At 58.5% G+C, this 18,052-nt stretch overlaps 8 protein-coding genes across 8 annotated transcripts; 4 read left to right on the top strand and 4 right to left on the bottom strand.

Annotated features, from left to right (window-relative positions):
* Positions 1-92: 92 nt before the first annotated feature.
* On the bottom strand, positions 93-1,064 carry MYCTH_2124399 (glycoside hydrolase family 17 protein; the record flags this gene model as incomplete). The annotated part of the gene is made up of 3 exons (XM_003660659.1): positions 93-464; positions 493-777; positions 861-1,064. The coding sequence occupies 3 exons, from the start codon at positions 1,062-1,064 to the stop codon at positions 93-95; spliced, it is 861 nt and encodes a 286-aa protein (XP_003660707.1).
* A 944-nt stretch (positions 1,065-2,008) lies between these two features.
* MYCTH_2299321 (uncharacterized protein) lies at positions 2,009-3,184 on the top strand. The gene has a single exon (XM_003660658.1). It carries the CDS (start codon positions 2,255-2,257, stop codon positions 3,152-3,154), a length of 900 nt encoding a protein of 299 aa, XP_003660706.1. The 5' UTR covers positions 2,009-2,254; the 3' UTR covers positions 3,155-3,184.
* A 2,818-nt stretch (positions 3,185-6,002) lies between these two features.
* On the top strand, positions 6,003-7,789 carry MYCTH_2055575 (uncharacterized protein; the record flags this gene model as incomplete). Its single annotated transcript, XM_003660657.1, has 2 exons — positions 6,003-6,337; positions 6,466-7,789. The coding sequence occupies 2 exons, from the start codon at positions 6,003-6,005 to the stop codon at positions 7,787-7,789; spliced, it is 1,659 nt and encodes a 552-aa protein (XP_003660705.1).
* A 175-nt stretch (positions 7,790-7,964) lies between these two features.
* Positions 7,965-8,599, top strand: MYCTH_2299319 (uncharacterized protein; the record flags this gene model as incomplete). Its single annotated transcript, XM_003660656.1, has 1 exon — positions 7,965-8,599. A coding segment is annotated over exon 1 (254 nt), but the record flags the coding sequence as incomplete, so codon positions are not given.
* A 364-nt stretch (positions 8,600-8,963) lies between these two features.
* Positions 8,964-10,034, bottom strand: MYCTH_2314258 (uncharacterized protein). Its single transcript, XM_003660655.1, has 3 exons — positions 9,845-10,034; positions 9,617-9,699; positions 8,964-9,518 (listed from the first exon to the last, which is right to left on the bottom strand). The coding sequence occupies exons 1-3, from the start codon at positions 9,935-9,937 to the stop codon at positions 8,990-8,992; spliced, it is 705 nt and encodes a 234-aa protein (XP_003660703.1). The 5' UTR covers positions 9,938-10,034; the 3' UTR covers positions 8,964-8,989.
* Positions 10,035-10,851: 817 nt separating this feature from the next.
* Positions 10,852-11,220, top strand: MYCTH_2299316 (uncharacterized protein). The gene has a single exon (XM_003660654.1). It carries the CDS (start codon positions 10,973-10,975, stop codon positions 11,129-11,131), a length of 159 nt encoding a protein of 52 aa, XP_003660702.1. The 5' UTR covers positions 10,852-10,972; the 3' UTR covers positions 11,132-11,220.
* A 2,419-nt stretch (positions 11,221-13,639) lies between these two features.
* Positions 13,640-14,232, bottom strand: MYCTH_2299314 (uncharacterized protein). Its single transcript, XM_003660653.1, has one exon. It carries the CDS (start codon positions 13,979-13,981, stop codon positions 13,784-13,786), a length of 198 nt encoding a protein of 65 aa, XP_003660701.1. The 5' UTR covers positions 13,982-14,232; the 3' UTR covers positions 13,640-13,783.
* Positions 14,233-15,520: 1,288 nt separating this feature from the next.
* Positions 15,521-17,413, bottom strand: MYCTH_2086739 (uncharacterized protein). The gene is made up of 3 exons (XM_003660652.1): positions 17,007-17,413; positions 16,455-16,622; positions 15,521-16,358 (listed from the first exon to the last, which is right to left on the bottom strand). Exons 2-3 carry the CDS (start codon positions 16,580-16,582, stop codon positions 15,824-15,826), a joined length of 663 nt encoding a protein of 220 aa, XP_003660700.1. The 5' UTR covers positions 16,583-16,622; positions 17,007-17,413; the 3' UTR covers positions 15,521-15,823.
* Between the last annotated feature and the right edge of the window lie 639 nt (positions 17,414-18,052).

Below are 18,052 nucleotides of genomic sequence, written 5' to 3'. Positions count from 1 at the left end.
GCCGAGCTTTTTGCCCAAGGTCGAGTTGGCCGGCTCACGATCTCCGGTGCCTCTCCATAAAGTTGATACCTCTCTTTCGTCGACGAGCCTCCTCACTCTGCATCGCACGCGTCGTCATCGCTGTTGACGCCGTCATCTCCCCGCTCACCCGCAATCTCCGCACACGATATGTCAAAGAGCGGGCACCCGACCGCGTCCCAGAAGGCCTTGGCGTTCTCCGGCGACGGCACCGCCTCGTTGGACGTGTGCCCTCTGACGGGGAACCCCGTCTCGGTGATCCAGACCATCTTGCGCACGTCGACGGCCGCGGTGGCGGCGACGGTATGGTCCATCGCGGCGTCGAACAGCGCCTTGGCTCGGCTGCCGCCGACCTCGTTGGGCACCGTGCTCTCCCAGTAGCTGTACGCGTCCATGCCGACAAAGTCGACGGGCTCGAGCACGGCGCGGTTCGCCGGGTCGGCCCACTCGGTCCACGTGTCGACGTTGGCCCACGGGCGTGCCCTCCAGGGGCGTGCCGCGGACGGCAGCGCGCACGCGGGCGACGTAGGACGCGATGGTGGCCGCCGAGCTGCGGTACAGGTCCTCGCTACCGACCGAGATGCCGACGACGAGGTCGGTGAAGCGGGTGCCGTGGGTCGGGATGGCGGTCTGAAGCGCCGCGAGCTCGTTGCTGACGACCGCGTCGCCTGCCGAGCACCGGATGCCCAGGAGGAGGTTGGTGTTGGTTGCGATGGCCGCGGGAACGGCGCTGATCACGTCGGTTGCCGTGCCCCATTGCTGACGGAGGAGAAGAGTGGGAGGAGGGAGGGGGTTTGGTTAGTTCGCCGGCAGAGGTTAGAGGTGAGTGAGAGTTGACTTACGATCATGGTGTAGGGGCGGGCGCTGTGGAAGCCGCCCGCGGGCGCGCCCACCAGGTTTTGGGCCGTCTTGAACTCGGCTTGGAAATCCAACTGCATCTTGGGCGTGTTGTCGGTGAAGAAGGCGCCGTAATTGAAGCCCTGGTATGCTGCTCGTGCCGGGCAGAGGACAGCGGACATTACCGCTAGGCAGACACTGGCTCGCATCGTGGGTACTCCTAGTGGCCGACGAGGAACCAATGCCGCAAGAACGAGAGGACTCTCCTCAAAGACTCCGAGGTGCATCCGCGGACGTTGAGAAGCTAGGGTGAGTGGTCCTATAGGAAGCGGAGTACATGAATGGAAGAGGGGAGCTGAAATACTCGAGTTAATCCACGGGGAGAAACCAGGATACGTCGTCGCTTGGTCATATGTGGAACTTAGTTCCAGAGGCAACAAAGAGTAGAGGAGTGGCTTAGGGGAAGTATGGTCATCAGTCTTCAAACGAACTGGCCTTTAAGTACCCCGTGACGGCGCACCAAGAGACGAAAGCGTGGCAACAACCTTCACCTGGGGAACATGAACCTCATCTGGGAACTACACAAGTGATCGATTCAGGGGTAATATACAGGCACTAGCTTGTCCATCGATGCAGCCGCTCTTCTGTTAGTCAACGCCTAATAACTAGAGAGATATGCGTTTACTCAAGGGGTGTAGACGGTGTAAGTCATGCACAGGGCTGAGATGGCCGCGCTGTAGTAGCTTGATAAACGGCATAGAACCCAGTATGAGGTTTAGTTACGTCGAAGGCTGCCGAGTATCTATCTACCTTATCATTGACCCTGCAAAAACGATTAGTACACAGGGCAACGAGCCTCTCTGCCCCGCGTTCGAGCAGGATATCCAGATGTTGGGTTAGGCAAACAGTTTGACCGACGCCCTGATACTCAAGTTCTAGCAGATGCTAGCGCCAAAGGCTTCGACATCTCGCTGCCGCACGGAGCTGGATGTTAAAGATCAGATTCAGGTATCCGAGACATCCCCACGTTTTTTTTCCCGTACGAAGTGAGACCTGCATGCAGCGTCCCACCCGCGGCCCCGCAGGACCCCTGGATCGCGAAGTGCCCCGCATTCAAAACGAGCAAGTGATGAAGTCACCGCAGACGACGATCCAAGGGCCGAGCCAAACAACGTCCAGCTCACCTTTCCCGGTCCGGCGAGAACGGACAACCTTTACTCGCGGTCCCCCCCAAACCCCCCAAAAACCGATGACATCGAGGATCTCTTACCGTTCCACACCTTCCACGAGATTGCTAAATATCAGTCCGGTGTACCCGACTTATCTACTAAACGTGAGGAGAAGCACAACAGCCACGACCAAGAAGGAAGAAACCAAAGTTTCGACCCCTCAACCCACCATGGCAACCAACAGCAGCACCAACAGCAGCAGCAGCACGAACGCGGCCCCCTGGCGCGCCCCCTTCCTCTCCCACCTCGCGCAGCTCGCGACCGCGACCTTCACGCTCGCGACGCTGCACCCGGCGGGGCGGTCGGAAGCGCCGACGCCGGCTCTGCCCTGCCTCCCGCGCGCCCGCACCTGCGTCTTCCGGGGGCTCTGGGCGGAGCTGCCGGCCAACCCGCACAACGCGGCGCCGCGCAACCCGGCGGGGGTGTACGAGTCGGACCTGCCCGTGTTCACGACCGACGCGCGGTCGGACAAGGCGACCGAGGTGTTCGACTCGGCGCCGGCGGGCGACGTCGAGGCCAGCGGCGGGGCCACGGGCGGCGGGGGACCCGTGGAGGCCGTGTTCTGGGTCGACGCCGCGGGCGTGCGGACGCAGTGGCGCGTCAGGGGCCACGCGTGGGTGCTGGCGGGGGACGTGGACGACGAGGCGTCCGAGGGGGCGAGGAAGGCGAGGGAGGTGCTGAGGTCGAGGATGAGGCGGGTCGGCGGCCGCGGCGAAGGGGAGGCGGAAGAAAAGGGGTGGAGCTTCGCGAGGGAGGTGACGGCGCACTTTGGGAACCTGAGTCCGCTCATGCGGGGGTCGTTCAAGGCGCCGCCGCCGGGGACGCCCCTGGCATATCATACCGCCAAGGGGGAGGCGGTGGGGCAGAGGCTGGATGACTTAGAGGACGAGACTGCGAGGAGGAATTTCAGAGTGGTGGTGATTGTGCCGGATGAGGTCGACCAGGTGGATCTGAGCGATGAGCTGCGGCCGAGAAGGTGGTTGTATGTCTATCGGGGGGTCGGCGGAGAGTCGAAGCTGCCTGGTGGGGAGATCATTGGGGAGTGGGAGAAGGTCGAAGTCTGGCCTTGAGCTAGCCTGATTTTGATCGAAGCGTTGGGGGGTTGGGGGGGGAGGGGTGTGTCGAAGTGGGAGCGGTATAGCACAGGGAGGATTGCCCGAGAAGCAGTGCGTGTATGAGGGAGAAAGAATGACCGGTTGCCCACGCATTCCCGTGTTCAGCTTCTCTGCCCCTTCTCGTCTGTATCAAACGTTCGTCTCAGGTCCAAGCTCGCTAGAGTTGCGAAGGCCGGCCTGTCCCAAATGCCAAGACGTGGCATGGTCTGATGTGTACGGAGTAGTGTATCCGTATCTTTAAACGGTGCGTAGGTTTACTTATTATTGTTCACTCTGTGGTTGGTCGCTCATCTGACTGATATGACAAAAGAACACAGTATACTCGGTAGGCCGAAGCGCTATCAGCTCAAGCCTCAGCCGCAATACTTCTCTAGCAAATTGTTTTGGGTCTCGATCGGCGGAGGGCAACTTAGCAACATTAACTTGCGTGCCAGAGAGTTCGAATATCATGGAGGAAACACTAGAGATGTTCCACAAGGCTTGGGATCGACGTTGATGTTGCATCGGGCGAATCCATCGTTTTGGTGTTGAAGCGCTCTACTGTGCACTGCACACGTATGTACTGTACGCAGCGGCTGTGCGGGGATAAAAAAGCACAGACGTTGAAACTCCATCAGCCGCCTTTGAGGAAAGTGCAACATCATCTCGATAACAACACTTTTTACCTTTTACCACCAGTACTTCGCAATCTATCCATGTTCTTACACGCCCCTCGCTGATTCCGATTTTGAGCGTATCATCCCGTCGTGGCCGTTGGCACGCCAAGACAGGGGACCTGGCTGCCGGGATGACAGGTCCCACAGAACAGCCGGCGGCCATGAGGCGCAAATGTGGCAAGAGCCTGCGCCGCAGCCAATCCGGGGAGCCCACCCAAATAAGAAGCAGCCCCAGTAAAGGTTCGCACCTACCAATCAACTGACAGATTAAGCGACCCAAGAGCGGATTATGATCTTGCCCGAGTGGGGGTGGCAAGTCCCACAGCCTAGGTACGGTACGTAACTACTGTGTAACCAGCCTACTGGAATCGTTTCTGGCATACCCTGGCATACCCTAGCAGCGATTCCCCCATTCTGCCCTCGATGCCCCTCCCGCGCCACGCGGTCGAGCTGGTTCGGGAGGATGAAGCAACGGACTGATGGATATGGATTGACGGCCGGATCAGCCAATTGGACGATCGCAGTTTCACCTTTGACAACTTGCTGCTGTACCTACCACCATCCCGGGACACTGGCTCCGTTATCTCTCAAGTACTGTGTACGCGCCGCGCTTATACCCCGCGCCATACCCACGAAAGGTTTGCCCCCAAAACGGCAGGTCCCTCTCTACTCTGGTACTCCAACCGGGCGAGCATGTGTTGGGGGTACGGCTTGTTGGATTGCGAGTGAGTCCGAGGTGCTTTCCCTCCGGGCACCTGCACGCATCGCGAGTCTGTTGTTAGGTGCTGCCGTTGCCCGAGCCATGTGCCGGCGTTTCGACACTTTTTCTGCGCGAGGCGAAAAACCACGCAGCCATGATCCCTGTCTGGCCCCGAAATGAAGTTCGCTGGCCGTTGCGAATGCCGACCCCACTTCACCGAGGGCTACAAAATATTGGGGAGAAGGCTGGCCCTGCTGCGTCTCTGGCGTCGCCTGGGAGCCTGCAGGAGCTCGGCTTTTCATCAGGCTTGGCAGGTAGGGCGCGAACAGCTCACTGCTTGCCCGTGTTGCGTGGTTTGCATTGAGCAGCGCCCCCGGTTCTGCTGTGGTGGTAGTGGTGGTGGTGGTGGTGCAGCGCAATCGCGCTCAGGCATCGCAGAGTGGTGGAGTTGACCAAAAGTTGACAGACTAAATCCTACTCAAGTAAAGAATGGGGAGAGTCATGCGACAGATTGCCGATGCACAACCGGCAGATCCCTCGAGACGCAGAGCACGGTTACCAGACGACGCTCCAGGTTAGCGGCGGTCAATTTACACCACGGAGCGGAGAACGTCAGCAGTCTACACCGCCGCCTCTGAAGAAACTTGCCAACTCAACCACGCTTACTGTGTACATACCTACACAGTAGTGCCCTTTCTGATCGCTGCTAAGATGACGTTCCGCTGCTTTGCGGGACGCGGGCTGTGGTTGGGCTAGCAGGGAAAAGTTTCGCGCATACACTATCGCATGTGGCCCGCCTCTCAAGATCCGCGATTTGGCGAGAGACCAGGCCCACACTCATCGACGGCTCTGGGATCCCATGCGCTCGGTGGCATGGCCAGAGAAGATAGATAGGCTCTGCCACCGCCAACTAGGGCCTTCATTCTGTGGCCTCGCGTGCCTGTCCCATTATTATTTTTGGATCTCTGCACCCCCTCTACGTTTTGCGAGCCGGTTCTCTTTTTCATCCCTTGTTGCCTCCAGCGAGTTTTTATTTTCCCTCTATCCACGCCTCATCCACCATACGAAAGCTTCCCGAAATTAAATTCTCGGCCCTGAAGCTTCGGGACCCTTGTCCATTCACATGCCGTTGTAACGGCTCCGTCACAGTTTTTCCGTTTTGTTTTGCATGCTGTTACCCGGTACTCCGTAGGTAGTCCCCGCTATTATTTCCGGCACCAGGGCAAACAAAACGCATCAGCGATCCGACGTCACCGTGCCTGCATCACCGTTACAAGGAACATACCGAGACCCGGGGATTTGGAACGACGGAGGAAACCCCCGGGAAAACCACACGACAAAGCGGTTGGTGAAACAGGGCTAGGATAGAGGGGAACACAACCGACGGCCCGCTCGTCCCTCCTCGGAGGATGACGGGCGTGGCGCTCGTTCGAGCGTCGACGCAGCCATGGCTCTGTATTCAGAACCCCCGCCGCTGCGTCTGTATAGCCAGGATAAGCCGACATTGTTGGTGTGCTGGTGGATCACCATGTTCTGCGCCATAATCATCACGCTCCGGGTCGTAGGGCGGTTCATCCGGACCGAGAAGCTTTTTAGGGAGGATAAGACGGCGGCCCTGGCGCTCGTGCCTCTGTTCCTGCGCATGGGCGTCGTCCATGTCGTTCTAACCTACGGCACCAACAACGCCCAGTTACAGGACGCCGGGCTTTCGGACGACCAACTCCACAAAAGGTCCATCGCCAGCGGCCTGGTTCTGCTGAGCAGGATCTTCTACGCCGCCACGTACGTGTGACCTCTCTCCATCGGGCCTTCTCCTACTCTTGCCCGCCCCCCTCTCGAATCGCTTCGATGGGTCTCTTCTTCTTCTTTTTTTCCGAGCTGTTGCGGCTGACAATTGCGTTCTCTCGCAGGTTATGGGTGCTGAAGTACGCCATCGTCGAGTTCTTCCGACGGCTCAACGTCACCTGGAGACGGACGTACGAGCTGTCCTTGTTGTTCATCCGCGGTTTCCTCATTGTCACCTTCCTCGCCGTGGTGATCAGCGACCTGGCCGAATGCCGGCCTTTCTCCCATCACTGGCAGGTCCTCCCCGATCCGGGGGGACAATGCCGTCAGGGGTATGCGCAGCTCCTGACCATGGCCGTCTGCAATATCACGACCGACCTGATGCTCGTCGTCTTTCCCGTCCCCGTCATCCTGAGCAGCGCCATGACCGCAAAGCGCAAGCTCCAGCTCGTGCTCCTCTTCTCCCTCAGCCTCGCGCCCGTCGTCGTCACCATCTACCGAGTCCCAAAGATCCTCAGACACCACGGGAGCCAGCAGACCCGCTCCCTCTACGCCTCCATCGAGCTGCTCTTCGCCACCGCCGCGGCGAACGCCCTCGTGCTGGGCTCCTTCGTCCGAGACCGGGGCGTGAAGAAGCGGCGGTTCAAGTACGACTCCATCGCGGGCGCCTCCGTCGACCGCTCGACCGCATCCGAGCACCGCCGCCCGACCATGCTCCGACACTGGGGCAGCGACGAGGACCTCGTGAGGGACCTGGGCCTCGGTGTGAAGCCCGAGCTGCGAGAGACCCAGTCGTCGCTGGCCGAGAACCGCCTGTACGTCCCCGCCCCGCCCGTCCACGCGCACCACGACATGACCGCCTGGCGGTTTCCGGCGGGGCGCCACGACCGGCCGGACTCCTCCCCCCGACGGAGCGACGACGACCACCACGCCGACAGCAAGTCCACGACGCGCAGCGACTCGATCGCCACGCACCGCCGCGTGTCCTTCTTCGATTACGGCGGCCTCCTCGACGACCAGACCTCCTCGCCGACGACCAACTCGCGAGAAGAGAGCTCTTCCCGAGATCCAACCCGCAAGTTCGGCTCCGCTTCCGGCTCTGGCTCTGGCTCTGCTTCCGGTTCCGGCTCCGGCTCCGACTCATCGCCGACCCGGGTGCCTGAGCCGGCCGTGCCCGCGAGCGGGAACGGGTTCCTGAGGGGCTCGGCCGCGCTGCTCCAGGACCTCGGAGGGTTCTGGGGACCGGCCGGATCGAGGAGCGCCAGGACGCCGAAACAGGGGACTAAGGGCGGAGGAAGCAGCAGCCGCCCTTCGCCGACCGAGCAAGCTTCGACCGAGGGGTCGATGTCGCCGCAGCAGCGGGATGGGCTCCCGAGTTGGGATGAACAGCAGCCGCAGCTGATGGATGTTGGTGGGCTGCTTGATCCGCCTGGTGGGCAACAACACTAAGCAGCCCTTTTTGTTTCATCTGTTTCTGTGGGGGGTTGCCGTCATGACGTTGACACACACGACACACACCTGGCGTTTTCCGACGAAAGTCGTCCTGAGCACATCGAGCCGGGTCAGCAGCATGCCCTTGCTGACTTCACCCGGAATCAAGACGTCAAAGTCGGGGATGTCTTATACTGTTTGTTTGTTCAAACGGCGTTTTACCGGGTGCTGGGGTTTTTGACTGGCTCGGATCGGCCAGGTTTTCAGTTGTGAGAAAGGGCATATATGATATGACTGAAGGCGTTACGGAGTTTACTCGACGCGACACCGAGAGAGGAGGGGAGGGATTCACGACCCTCGCCACCAACGATGGACGATGCGGCAGACTGGTCCGGGCGGGAACCCGGCAATTTCCGTCTCCGAATCGTTTACCTCGCTCACTCCCTGAGGACTGAGAAGGGAAATGACATTCCATGCATGTTGGGGGAGGGAAGGATGGTGGACTCGCGCTCAGCCCCGCTGATTGTGCGTCGCCACCGTCTCAAGCGACTGGGTCCTCCGGCCATCGTGTTGATGCTCTTATCCACGAATCGCGGTGTGTTCTTGTTGGAACCTGCTGATGGTGCATTGGCCTCGGTTGGGTGGTTGTTTGATATTCTTGCGTTCTTATTTGCGATATACCCCCGGGGCGCCACCGCCGTCGTCCTTGGATTGATTGATCACGAGAGCTTCATTGCGCACACGCGTAGCTAGATACCTGCGACGTAGATATAATATCCTTTCAAAAAACTATGATGACGATGAACTACATCACAGGCAGCCGGGGCTGGCAGTAACTCACGCTCTGGGCAGGGTAACCGACACAGGTCCCATGCATATTCCATCTGAACGAAGCGTCATGCTCTCATTTGCCCAGAAAAAAAAATCCCGTACAAACAAACCTTTCCCCAACGCCAGAGTAAAGCAACCAAATGCAGAGTCCGACCAGCCCAGCGAAAACTAGAACGCCCTCTTTTGGTTCGGTTTGAGGTGACCGCTGAATATAAGTCTGCACCCCATGCGGCTCCCAATCACCACTAAATGCGATGCTCCCGTGTCCCCCCCCCCCCCCCCCCCAAAAAAAAAAAAGAAAACAAAATCCCACCTTTCCTTCACCCTTCCCGTTCTCCTCGTCTAACCCCAACCGCCGCACCGAGCTCGCATTAACAAAAGCCTGCTTCATACGCAGAGCCGGTAACTGGCATACCGCCCCGCCGTCTCGCTGGTGCGTATGATCTTGACGACCTGGCCCTTCTTGAGCCCCAGGTAGCGGGCGATGGGGTCCTTGGACAGGATGCGTGGCAGCTGGGTCTCCTTGAGGCGGTAGCGCTTCAGCAGGGCGGCCTTCTCCTCGCGGCTGAGCAGGACGTGCTTGGGGACGAGCTCGTGGTGGGTGATGTTGACGAGCAGGTCCTCCTCGAGGAAGCACTCGATCAGGGTGAACTGGGAGGTGACGGTCATGACCTTGCGGGCCTGGGCCGAGAGGGCGACGGCGGTGACGAGGATGCCGGCCTTGAAGTTGTTGGCCGAGCAGTGCTCGACAAACTTCTTCATGACCGAGATGCCGATCGACGTCTTCTCGGGGCAGAACTCGACCCAGATGGTGCCGCATTCCGGCGCCGGGTCCGGGTTGGACGGCGTCGGCGGCGGGGTGAACTTCTTGATCATGGCCTCGGAGGGGCGGGCGGAGAACTGCATCTTTGCGCGGCTGACGGGGGGCGAGGAATGTTAGTCACGGTTGAACCCGGGGAAATTCTCTGTCGGGTTGATGATGATGATGATGGAATGGGAGCAATGGGCTCGTACTTTGGGCTGCCGTCCTCGTTGGTGTATTCGGCGCGGAAACGGTCGAGCGAGATCTTGACTTCATCTTCAGCCAGTTCGTAGCCCTGGGAAGAGGGAGCATAGTCAGCATCTTCGGCGTTTGTTTAAGAAAAAAAAAGAATAGAAACGAAAAAAAGAAAAGAAGAAAAGAGAGGGGGAGAGAGAGAGGAAAAAAAAGGACATGAGGTGCCATATCAGCAGTTTGCATACCCTGTCCTGCACCATCTCGTGGACGGTCCTCCATGCGCGCCAAAGGCGCGTCACCTCCTTCAAGTGGGCGCTGGCGTTGTTCTCTTCTTCCATGCTAGCGGCGATAGTAAGGTCGGCTTGGACTGTGTTTCGCGAAGGGTCTGTTGAGGTCGGGGGAAAGTCGGTTTGACGAGCGGTCGAGGGGCAATGGATATGGTGTTTGCGGTGCAATGCTCGAAAGACTTCTTCCTCAAAAAAATGCGGCGGCCTACGCTACTAGCCGCACGGCTGCAGATGGGTCCGGGCAGCCCTGCTAGACTCTACTCCGTACTGTACAGCACACAGCGAAGTGGAATCAATTAGAGTTTTCAGTTAGCTGCATATGGAATACAGTGTTTCCAGATGCTTGGTCGTACCTGGGTTGCACTGTACCGCCTGTGCTTGTCTACTACGACACAAATGGCTAGCAAGAACGCAAATAACGGGAAAAAAAGGAAAAAGAGAGAGAGGGAGAGAAACAACAAACGAGTTTAAGTATCCCGGGTTGCGGAAGTGCAAACTAATGTATTGCCCAAGGAGAACGATGGAGTGCACGGGGGAGTCAACGCATAGTAACAGAGGAGACAACATTGTCAAGACGTACTGTACGGGCCCGATTTACTGAATATAGATATTGCCGAGCCAGGCAACAAATGGTGGCAAGGATTCGCCGTATGTGCAAGTGCACTTGCGATAACTGCATCCAGAAAAAAAAAAAAAAAGGCCACGGGTTCTGGAACCGCTGAACCCCAAAACGAAATTTTGGAGATCCAGCGCTGAGCTGTACCTTAGAGGAACGCCGAACCACCCCCATATATATCCCTCGTCCGGAGGGCACTTTTTGGCCGTGCAGTGATCCCGCACAGCCCATTTGCCCATTTGCGTTGCAGGACTATACTATACTACAGTAGATACTGGCCAAAGAAAGCTTATATCGATTCCTTGCAACCACCGTGTCCACGACCCGAGCGTTCACATCGGCGCATCAACACACGGCCATCTCCGGAGTCCCCCGTTCGCCTCCCCCTTATTCTTCACCTCGGTTACTCCAACGTCCTACGAAAGAGACACTACTACTATAGTCCCCTCCGACACGCTTCACCATTCAGCATGGCCACCGACTCCGCTACTCCTTCTCCGGCCGCCCCTGCCGTGACGACCCCCAAGGTCCCCAGGCCAGACGAAGAGGCGTACCAGAAGACGCTGGCAAAGCTCCAGAAGGAGCACGACGAGGCGCTCGCTCGTTACGTAAGTGCAGCGCATGGATGACGGGCAGTCCCGGCCATTGCTCCCCTCATCAATCAATCAGGCTCCGCGATCGATTGGGCCGAGACTGACCCGGGTTGTTACCGCTTCTGCTGCAGAATGCGTCCAAGGCGAAGCTGGACAGCGCGCTGCCCAAGCAGGGCCAGGAGAGCCCCCTGATTGCGCGCAAGAAGGAGTTGCTCGCCCAGGCCGAAGAGATTCGCGCGAAGCAGGGCCTCGGTAAGGCTGCCCGGGGCGGCAAGCTGGAGCAGATCAAGGCCCTCGAAGAGGAGATCAAGAGCCGGATCAGCAAGCGGGATGCCGCCCGCGCCAAGATGCCCTACAAGAGCGTCGAGGAGATCGATGCCAAGATCAAGCAGCTCGAGCAGAGCGTCGACAGCGGCAAGCTGAAGATTGTGGACGAGAAGAAGGCTCTCGCCGAGGTCACGAGCCTGCGCAAGCTGCGCAAGAACTTTTCGACCTTTGACGGCGACCAGAAGGCCATCGACGATCTCAAGGCCAAGGTCAAGGAGCTCCGGGACTCGATGCAGGACCCCGAGGCCAAGAAGCTCAGCGAGGAGTACAACCGGATCCAGGCCGAGCTGGCCTCCGTCAAGGCCGAGCTCGATTCCGTCTTCAACAACCTGACCGCCCTGCGCAACGAGAAGTCGGAGCTCCACGAGAAGCAGCAGCAGACGTGGGCCGCCCTGAAGAAGCACAAGGACGAGTACCATGCCCAGCGCAAGGCCGCCCTCAAGTGGGAGCGCGAGGTCCGGGAGAGGCGCAGGGAGCGCGAGCAGGCCGAGCGCGAGCGCATCGCCAAGGAGCGCAAGATGGCCCGGGCCCAGCAGATGCTGGCCGAGGCCAGCGAGCCGGCCTTTGCCGAGGAGATCCGCCGCGCCAACAACCTGGTGCGCTTCTTCGACCCCTCGCACGTCGTCGAGGAGAAGACGCCCCTGCTCGCCGACAAGGGCCTCGCCGCGACCGCCCAGCGCAAGGTCGACGACTCGGCCTTCCAGGGCATGAAGCTGGTGCGCAAGGAGGACCGCGACGATGAGTATCTCCCCGCTGTCAAGAAGGGCAAGAAGGGCAAGAAGAGCCACACCTCCGAAGCTCCTGCCAACAAGTTCAGCTGCCCGCCTTCGGTGATCGAGGACTGCGCCTTTGTCGGCGTTGACCCGCCCATGAGCGCCGCCGAGGTTCCCGAGGTCGTCGAGAAGGTCAAGGCCAAGATCGCCCAGTGGAAGGCCGACCAGCCCGCGCAAACCCAGAAGGTATGTATATATATATATATATATATATATATACGTCTTGTCCCGTTCATTTCTCCCCTTCCCACGTTTCACACGTCACTAACCCCGGACGCACAGAACATTGAGAAGGCCAAGAAGGAGATTGAGCGCCTCGAGGCCGAGGAGTCGGGCGCCAGCACACCAAAGAAGACGAACGGAAAGGAGACGGGCGCCGACCAGGCCGTGGACGAGGCCGCCGAGAAGGTGGCCGATGTCTCGCTCAACGAGCAGAGCGAGGCGCCCAAGGAGATCGAGGCCACCGCTTAAGCACCCGGCAATTCGCAACAGGACGTGTCGGCCTCACTCACTCACTCACTCTCACTCTCTCTCTCTCTCTCTCTCTCTCTCTCTCTCTGACTCTCCGGAAAAGCCACGCACCGTTCGTTGGAACGGGGAGTTCACTGGCTTCGTGTTTTGAGGGGAGGTGGGGGGGGGGGGCATGAGGGGGACATATATTCTTGGTTTCTTTGTAGTATCCGGTTTCTAATGTCATCATTATCCTTTCTCTGCCTGGAACACGCGTTCCGCATCTTCATCGCCTGGCTGTTCAGCGGGATCCGAGTCGTCTCTGGTAGCGCTTATCGTCGTCATGGCTTGGTTTCTGCCCGCTCCTCTTCATGTCTCTACCTTGCCTTGTCTCTATGTCCGATAGCGGGTACGGGAAAGGAAATAGGAAAACGGGTACGATTGGGGAAGGGTTCCTCGCATGCATATATCCTCGGCCGTCACCATCACCAACCGCCCACTCAACCCCCCCCCCCTTTCCCCCCCCAAGTTCGAAGGCCAGGTGAAGCAGGCCGCCGCGCCGGCGTTGGGTCAGGGGAAGGGAAAGGGGGGGGGGAGGGATGGGGAAACCGTGCAGCCGCCCCTTCCCCTTCCTTCATCGATATGCACCACAGCAACGAGAGAGAGAGAGAGAGAGGTGGGGGGACCCCCCTACATCCTCAACCACCCTCGCTCCCTTCTCTTTTCCCGACCCAGACAAGATTCTTCGTTCCACCTTGGCTTCGCCCGCTGCTGCCCATGCTTGCCACCCCAATATGCGAGGTCCACGTAGGGGGTTGGAGAGGTGGCATAAACGTCGACACGCCCCCATCGCGCCCGCTCGCTCGCGTAGGTAGTCCGACCCCCCAAGACATCAGGCATTCAATATTGTCCGTCGTCGCTCCCACGTCGCTCCCACTTCGTTCCCCGGCGTCGTCCCGCGAATGTCTGGCGCCGGCCGCGAGAGAAAAAAAATAAAAAAAAATAAACCGGCTCAGCGGCATCGTACCGGCGGCTCGACTCTGTCAGCATCAGGCCTGTGGCTCCTGTGCTACATTAGGCACTGCCGCTGCATAGCGTTTAGATTCACGGTCCGTTTCTCCTCAGTATTTCTTTTGTTTTATTGTTTTAGGGAAAAATCAGAAAAAAAAGATAAAAACTTTGGGGCACGTATGTCCAGCGGGAACTTGGTGCCGTGGTTGTAGCAGCACAGCGCTCTGGGAATGTCTGATGTGGTTGTCGTTGGCGTTGTCGTTGTCGTTGGCGTTGTCGTTGTCGTTGGCGTTGTCGTTGTCGTTGGCGTTGTCGTTGTCGTCATCGTTTTCTGCTCTCCTGCTCTCCCACCCTCTTCCCCCCTTCCGTTCTCTCTCTCCCCTTGGGGCCCTCCCTCTGATCGGATCACCCCTCCCCGGCCCAAGGAAACCGGACCAGCCACGGAATACGGAATACGCGGCTGGTTGTACGCGCTCTCTCCGGCCGGTGGTGCAACACGGCATGCCCGGTGAAGATCTTGCGCAGGCGACGGAAGCGATATGTTACACACGCGCCCATACACTCGCTCGCTCACGGGACACGTAGCCGATATATATATATATATATATGTTCCTTTTTTTGTTTTGGTCCATGTGGTTCGTAAGGGAATGGCCGCTGGAACCCGGACCTCCCCTCTCGTCGTTCGAGGAGCCCATCTTCCGACCAGCGTGGCTACGGCGGTGGCATCGCGGAAAGGGGGGGATGCTGCGGCCGGAGAAGCAGCCGGAGTGTTTCTTTGGTGTTCTGTCTGCTTCGTGTCTTCCCTCCTCCCATCCCCCCGCCCTCTCCTTTTTCTGCCCGAGCTCGTTGGTGCCCTGGTGCTGCCTGTGTTGTTTTGCTAGTGTTTCTCTGGGGAGGATTTCTTCTTCTTCTTTTTTTTTTTTTCTTAAAAAAAAGGAGAGGGCGAGAGTGAGAAAGGGGAAGGGTACCTAGGTAGTTAGAAAAAAGGATGAAAACGAATCCTCGGGTGTGTTGCACCCAGCACCTAGAGCTTCCACGGTAGGTTGGCTGGAAACGAGAGGACTCATCACAAAGACCCAGGGTATTGTGAAAATGGAATCATCTTGGAGACTCAGCGTCCAACATGAGCCATCCACTGCTGAACCATCCGCCCATGACTGATTTTAGAACCACAAGATTGAACCAGTAAACCCGTGACGTCCTGCTCGCCAATGGTAGCATGAATGTAACTGTATTTAGTTTGTCATCTCGGCATTCCGGTGGTAGATGATGAGACCACCTTCAACTTAGAAGCGCATGGAAATTGGAGAAGCGGTGTCACCGAGGCAATCCCGACGCCACGAGAAAACGGCAATTGCAGAGTCTGGCCCTGACGCGAGATGTAAACACCTCGAATTTCTATATATCTAGATCTCTGCCTCCGCCCATTCCATATGTACACAAGCTGCCTCCACCGGTAAAGAAGAAAACCACACCAGAGAGTGGCCAACCTCGCCCTCCAAATTATCCACCCTCCGATTTCGATTTTCAGATCCATTCTGATGCTGTTTCAATCCGTGCTCCTCCCAGCCAGCAACATGCAGCAGTGGCAGCCAACCATTTTGGTCCAGGCTTCCGTGAGAACCGAGAAGCGCACAGCCAACCCACAAACGCCGGGCGTATGATAGAAGAAGGCGAGAAAAAAAATAATGGGACAAAAGAGAGTGAGAAACGTATTCGGAAAAAGGAGGAAGAAGAATCCGTGCCGTTATCCGGTCCCTAGAAGAGAAGGGAAGGAGAATTGATCATGCGGTAGGAGCTCCGTCGTGGTTTGACGTGTAATAGCTTTTCCCCCTCTCGAGGCCCTTTGTACATGTCTCGCCTTCGAAGAAGGGGGACAAGAGGCAAGATGAACAAACTCCCAACAATGGCATCCAAGAAAAAAAGAAAAACAAAACGCAGAAGCCAGGCCGAGGCAATGCAAATCGTTGTCGTGAAACGCTAGCCAGAGAGGATATCCAAACGCAAACATATGCTCCCGTTATGACTCATCAGCATGTCGAAGACGATGAAAACGGCGGAGAAGACGGCCAAATGGTGCGTAGGCGAGGAAAAAGGTGATGCCGGAAATGAGCGACCGTCATCCTTCCGTGCCACCTTCACGATACCACCACCCTTCGACATCGTGTCAATAAGGCGGCGGGTAGTACGACGGCGGGGGCGGGGGCGGTCTCCCATAGGACTGCCTCCGCTCTCTCGGGCCCGGAGTCCTCCTCTCACGCAGGGGCTCGAGCGGTGGTGGGGTACGCCGAGGCATGGGCAAGTCTCTCTCGTGAGCAGCAAGGCTGGGCCCGCTCGCGACGGTTGTAGCGCCGCCGCCACCGACACGCCGGGCCCCCTTTCGCGGCCCGCTAAGGGCGCTGAGGGGCGGGTCCTTGACGGCTTGCTCGTTGTCGTCGGGGAGGGTCAGTTCCACCAGGCTGAAGAAGTACTCGAGCACTTCGGGATAGCGTTGCACCGACGCTTGCCAGTCTTCGTCAATGCCTCGCTTCAGCTGGGCCTGGGCGGCCGAGATCTCGTTGGGGTGCGGCGGCGCGTGGTAATAATGATACGAGTGCGCCGAGAGGCGTTCGAGGTGTTGAGCGTGGGCCGCTTTGCGTCGCTCTGTGAGAAGTTGGAAGTATTGGAGGATGTAGTCCTGTGCATGAGCTCGTACCCATGATCTTGAGATGGGGAAGTCAGCATGCTAGTTGGTTTCTTCATGATGTTGTCACAAGATCGAAGCCAGGGGCAGCTTGAGAGGGAGAGAGTTCGCTTACCGTATATCATTATATATCGACTGCATCATTCGATTCTCGGCTTGCCTCACGGCGACCTCCAGGCCCTTCGCCTCGCAGTCGCAGGCGAGGGAGGCCGGAGCGTGACAGATGGCGCAGTCCGGGTCCATCCTGACGACCCCTTTCCGGGACTTGGGGGAGGTGTAGTCTCTGGAATACATGGTTTTAGCGCTCGTGCCTGGACGTGTGGGAGGTGTCGTCGGATCATGTGTAACGGAGGGGAAGCAAAAAAGCAAAAACAAAAACACCACCAAGCCTCAAACCTAGTGATACAGGGAAGAAGGCTGACATGCGTAGAGTAGTCATGGCCTGGGTCATGAGCGGTGAGATATTCCGGGGTCCAGCCCAGAATAAGAGAAGGAGGGAGACGCAATGGCAGAGGAGGGAAGGCTAGCAAGAGATGGGGTGGAAGGACAGAGCGCCAGATGATAGGGAACACGCAGACAGCGGCGGCGGCGGCGGCGGCGGCGCTGGGTAGCAAGGCGACAGAGGGATGGGAAGAGGAGGAGGGCGTGGATGGACTGATGAACTGACCTGGACTAGAGAGAGCACGCAAAGAAGGGGGACGGGAGTCGAACGGCAGCAGTAGGGCGTCGATACAGGCGAAGAGGAGGGGGACAAATTAGCTGCAGTTCGTGCGTCGTGTGTCGTGCGTCGTGCGTCGTGCGTCGTCGTGTGCTGGATGGCGTAGACAAAGAAGGGGGCACAGGAGCAGCCAGCAGGACCAGAACACCACGTCTCTCGGGGCAGCGAGAGAGGGAGAAGAGAGAGAGAGGGGAGGAGTTGCAGCAGCCGGTGTCGAGTCAGGGAGCGCCCTGGGGACAGCGAGGAGCTCTCTATGGTGGACAGTGGTCAAGGATGCAGCACGACGGAGCAGAACGACGGAGCAGAACGAAGCAGGGCGTCGCAGGAGGAGGTGTCGTCCGACTTGGGGGAGGCGGGCCAGAGACGGGGGCGCTCGCACAAACCAAGGCGGGCTTAACCACGTTTAGACTGGAGAATGTGTCGTGGCTCGAATGCAGGCCTTTGGCAGCATTGGTCTGCAGCTTGCAGCGGCCCAATGCCGGAATCAGCCAGTCCCACGACGCGCTGGGTTTCGGCGGGGCCCAGTTAACTAAACCTCAGCCAGTTCTTGCGTTGTTGTTCACGCCCGCGTCGTCCGGTGGGGTGGAGGCTTATTGCAGCCGCAAAGTGGCAGGTGGACGGAAATGATTTGCGTCTGTCACTCTGGGATCGAGAGCGACGAGCGATGGAGATGGTCCCGTCCTCCCACGTTGTGTCGCGCGTTTGCGGGGAAAGGGGTGACAGATGGCAGTGGGAAGACGCATCAGGCCAGACAGAGGAAGCTAGGTACCAAGAGATCCATACTAGTAGTCATGGAGGAATGAATCCGCCCTGTACGAAACAGCCATCCTGCCTCTGACGGATCCTGGCCAAAAAGAGGAGGTCGGGGTTGTGGAGAAGGTGATTGTCAGGAGATCACGAGAGAGCGAGAGAGAGAGAGAGATCGGGGGGAAGCACGAAAGCAAAAAGATCTCTCGTTTCAAGTCACAGGGTGAAATATGCAAGCCAATCGAGCA

Source organism: Thermothelomyces thermophilus, chromosome 1 (genome assembly GCF_000226095.1).
Source record: "Thermothelomyces thermophilus ATCC 42464 chromosome 1, complete sequence".
Taxonomy (NCBI): Eukaryota; Fungi; Ascomycota; class Sordariomycetes; order Sordariales; family Chaetomiaceae; genus Thermothelomyces; species Thermothelomyces thermophilus.
This window is presented reverse-complemented; position numbering and strand designations above follow the sequence as displayed.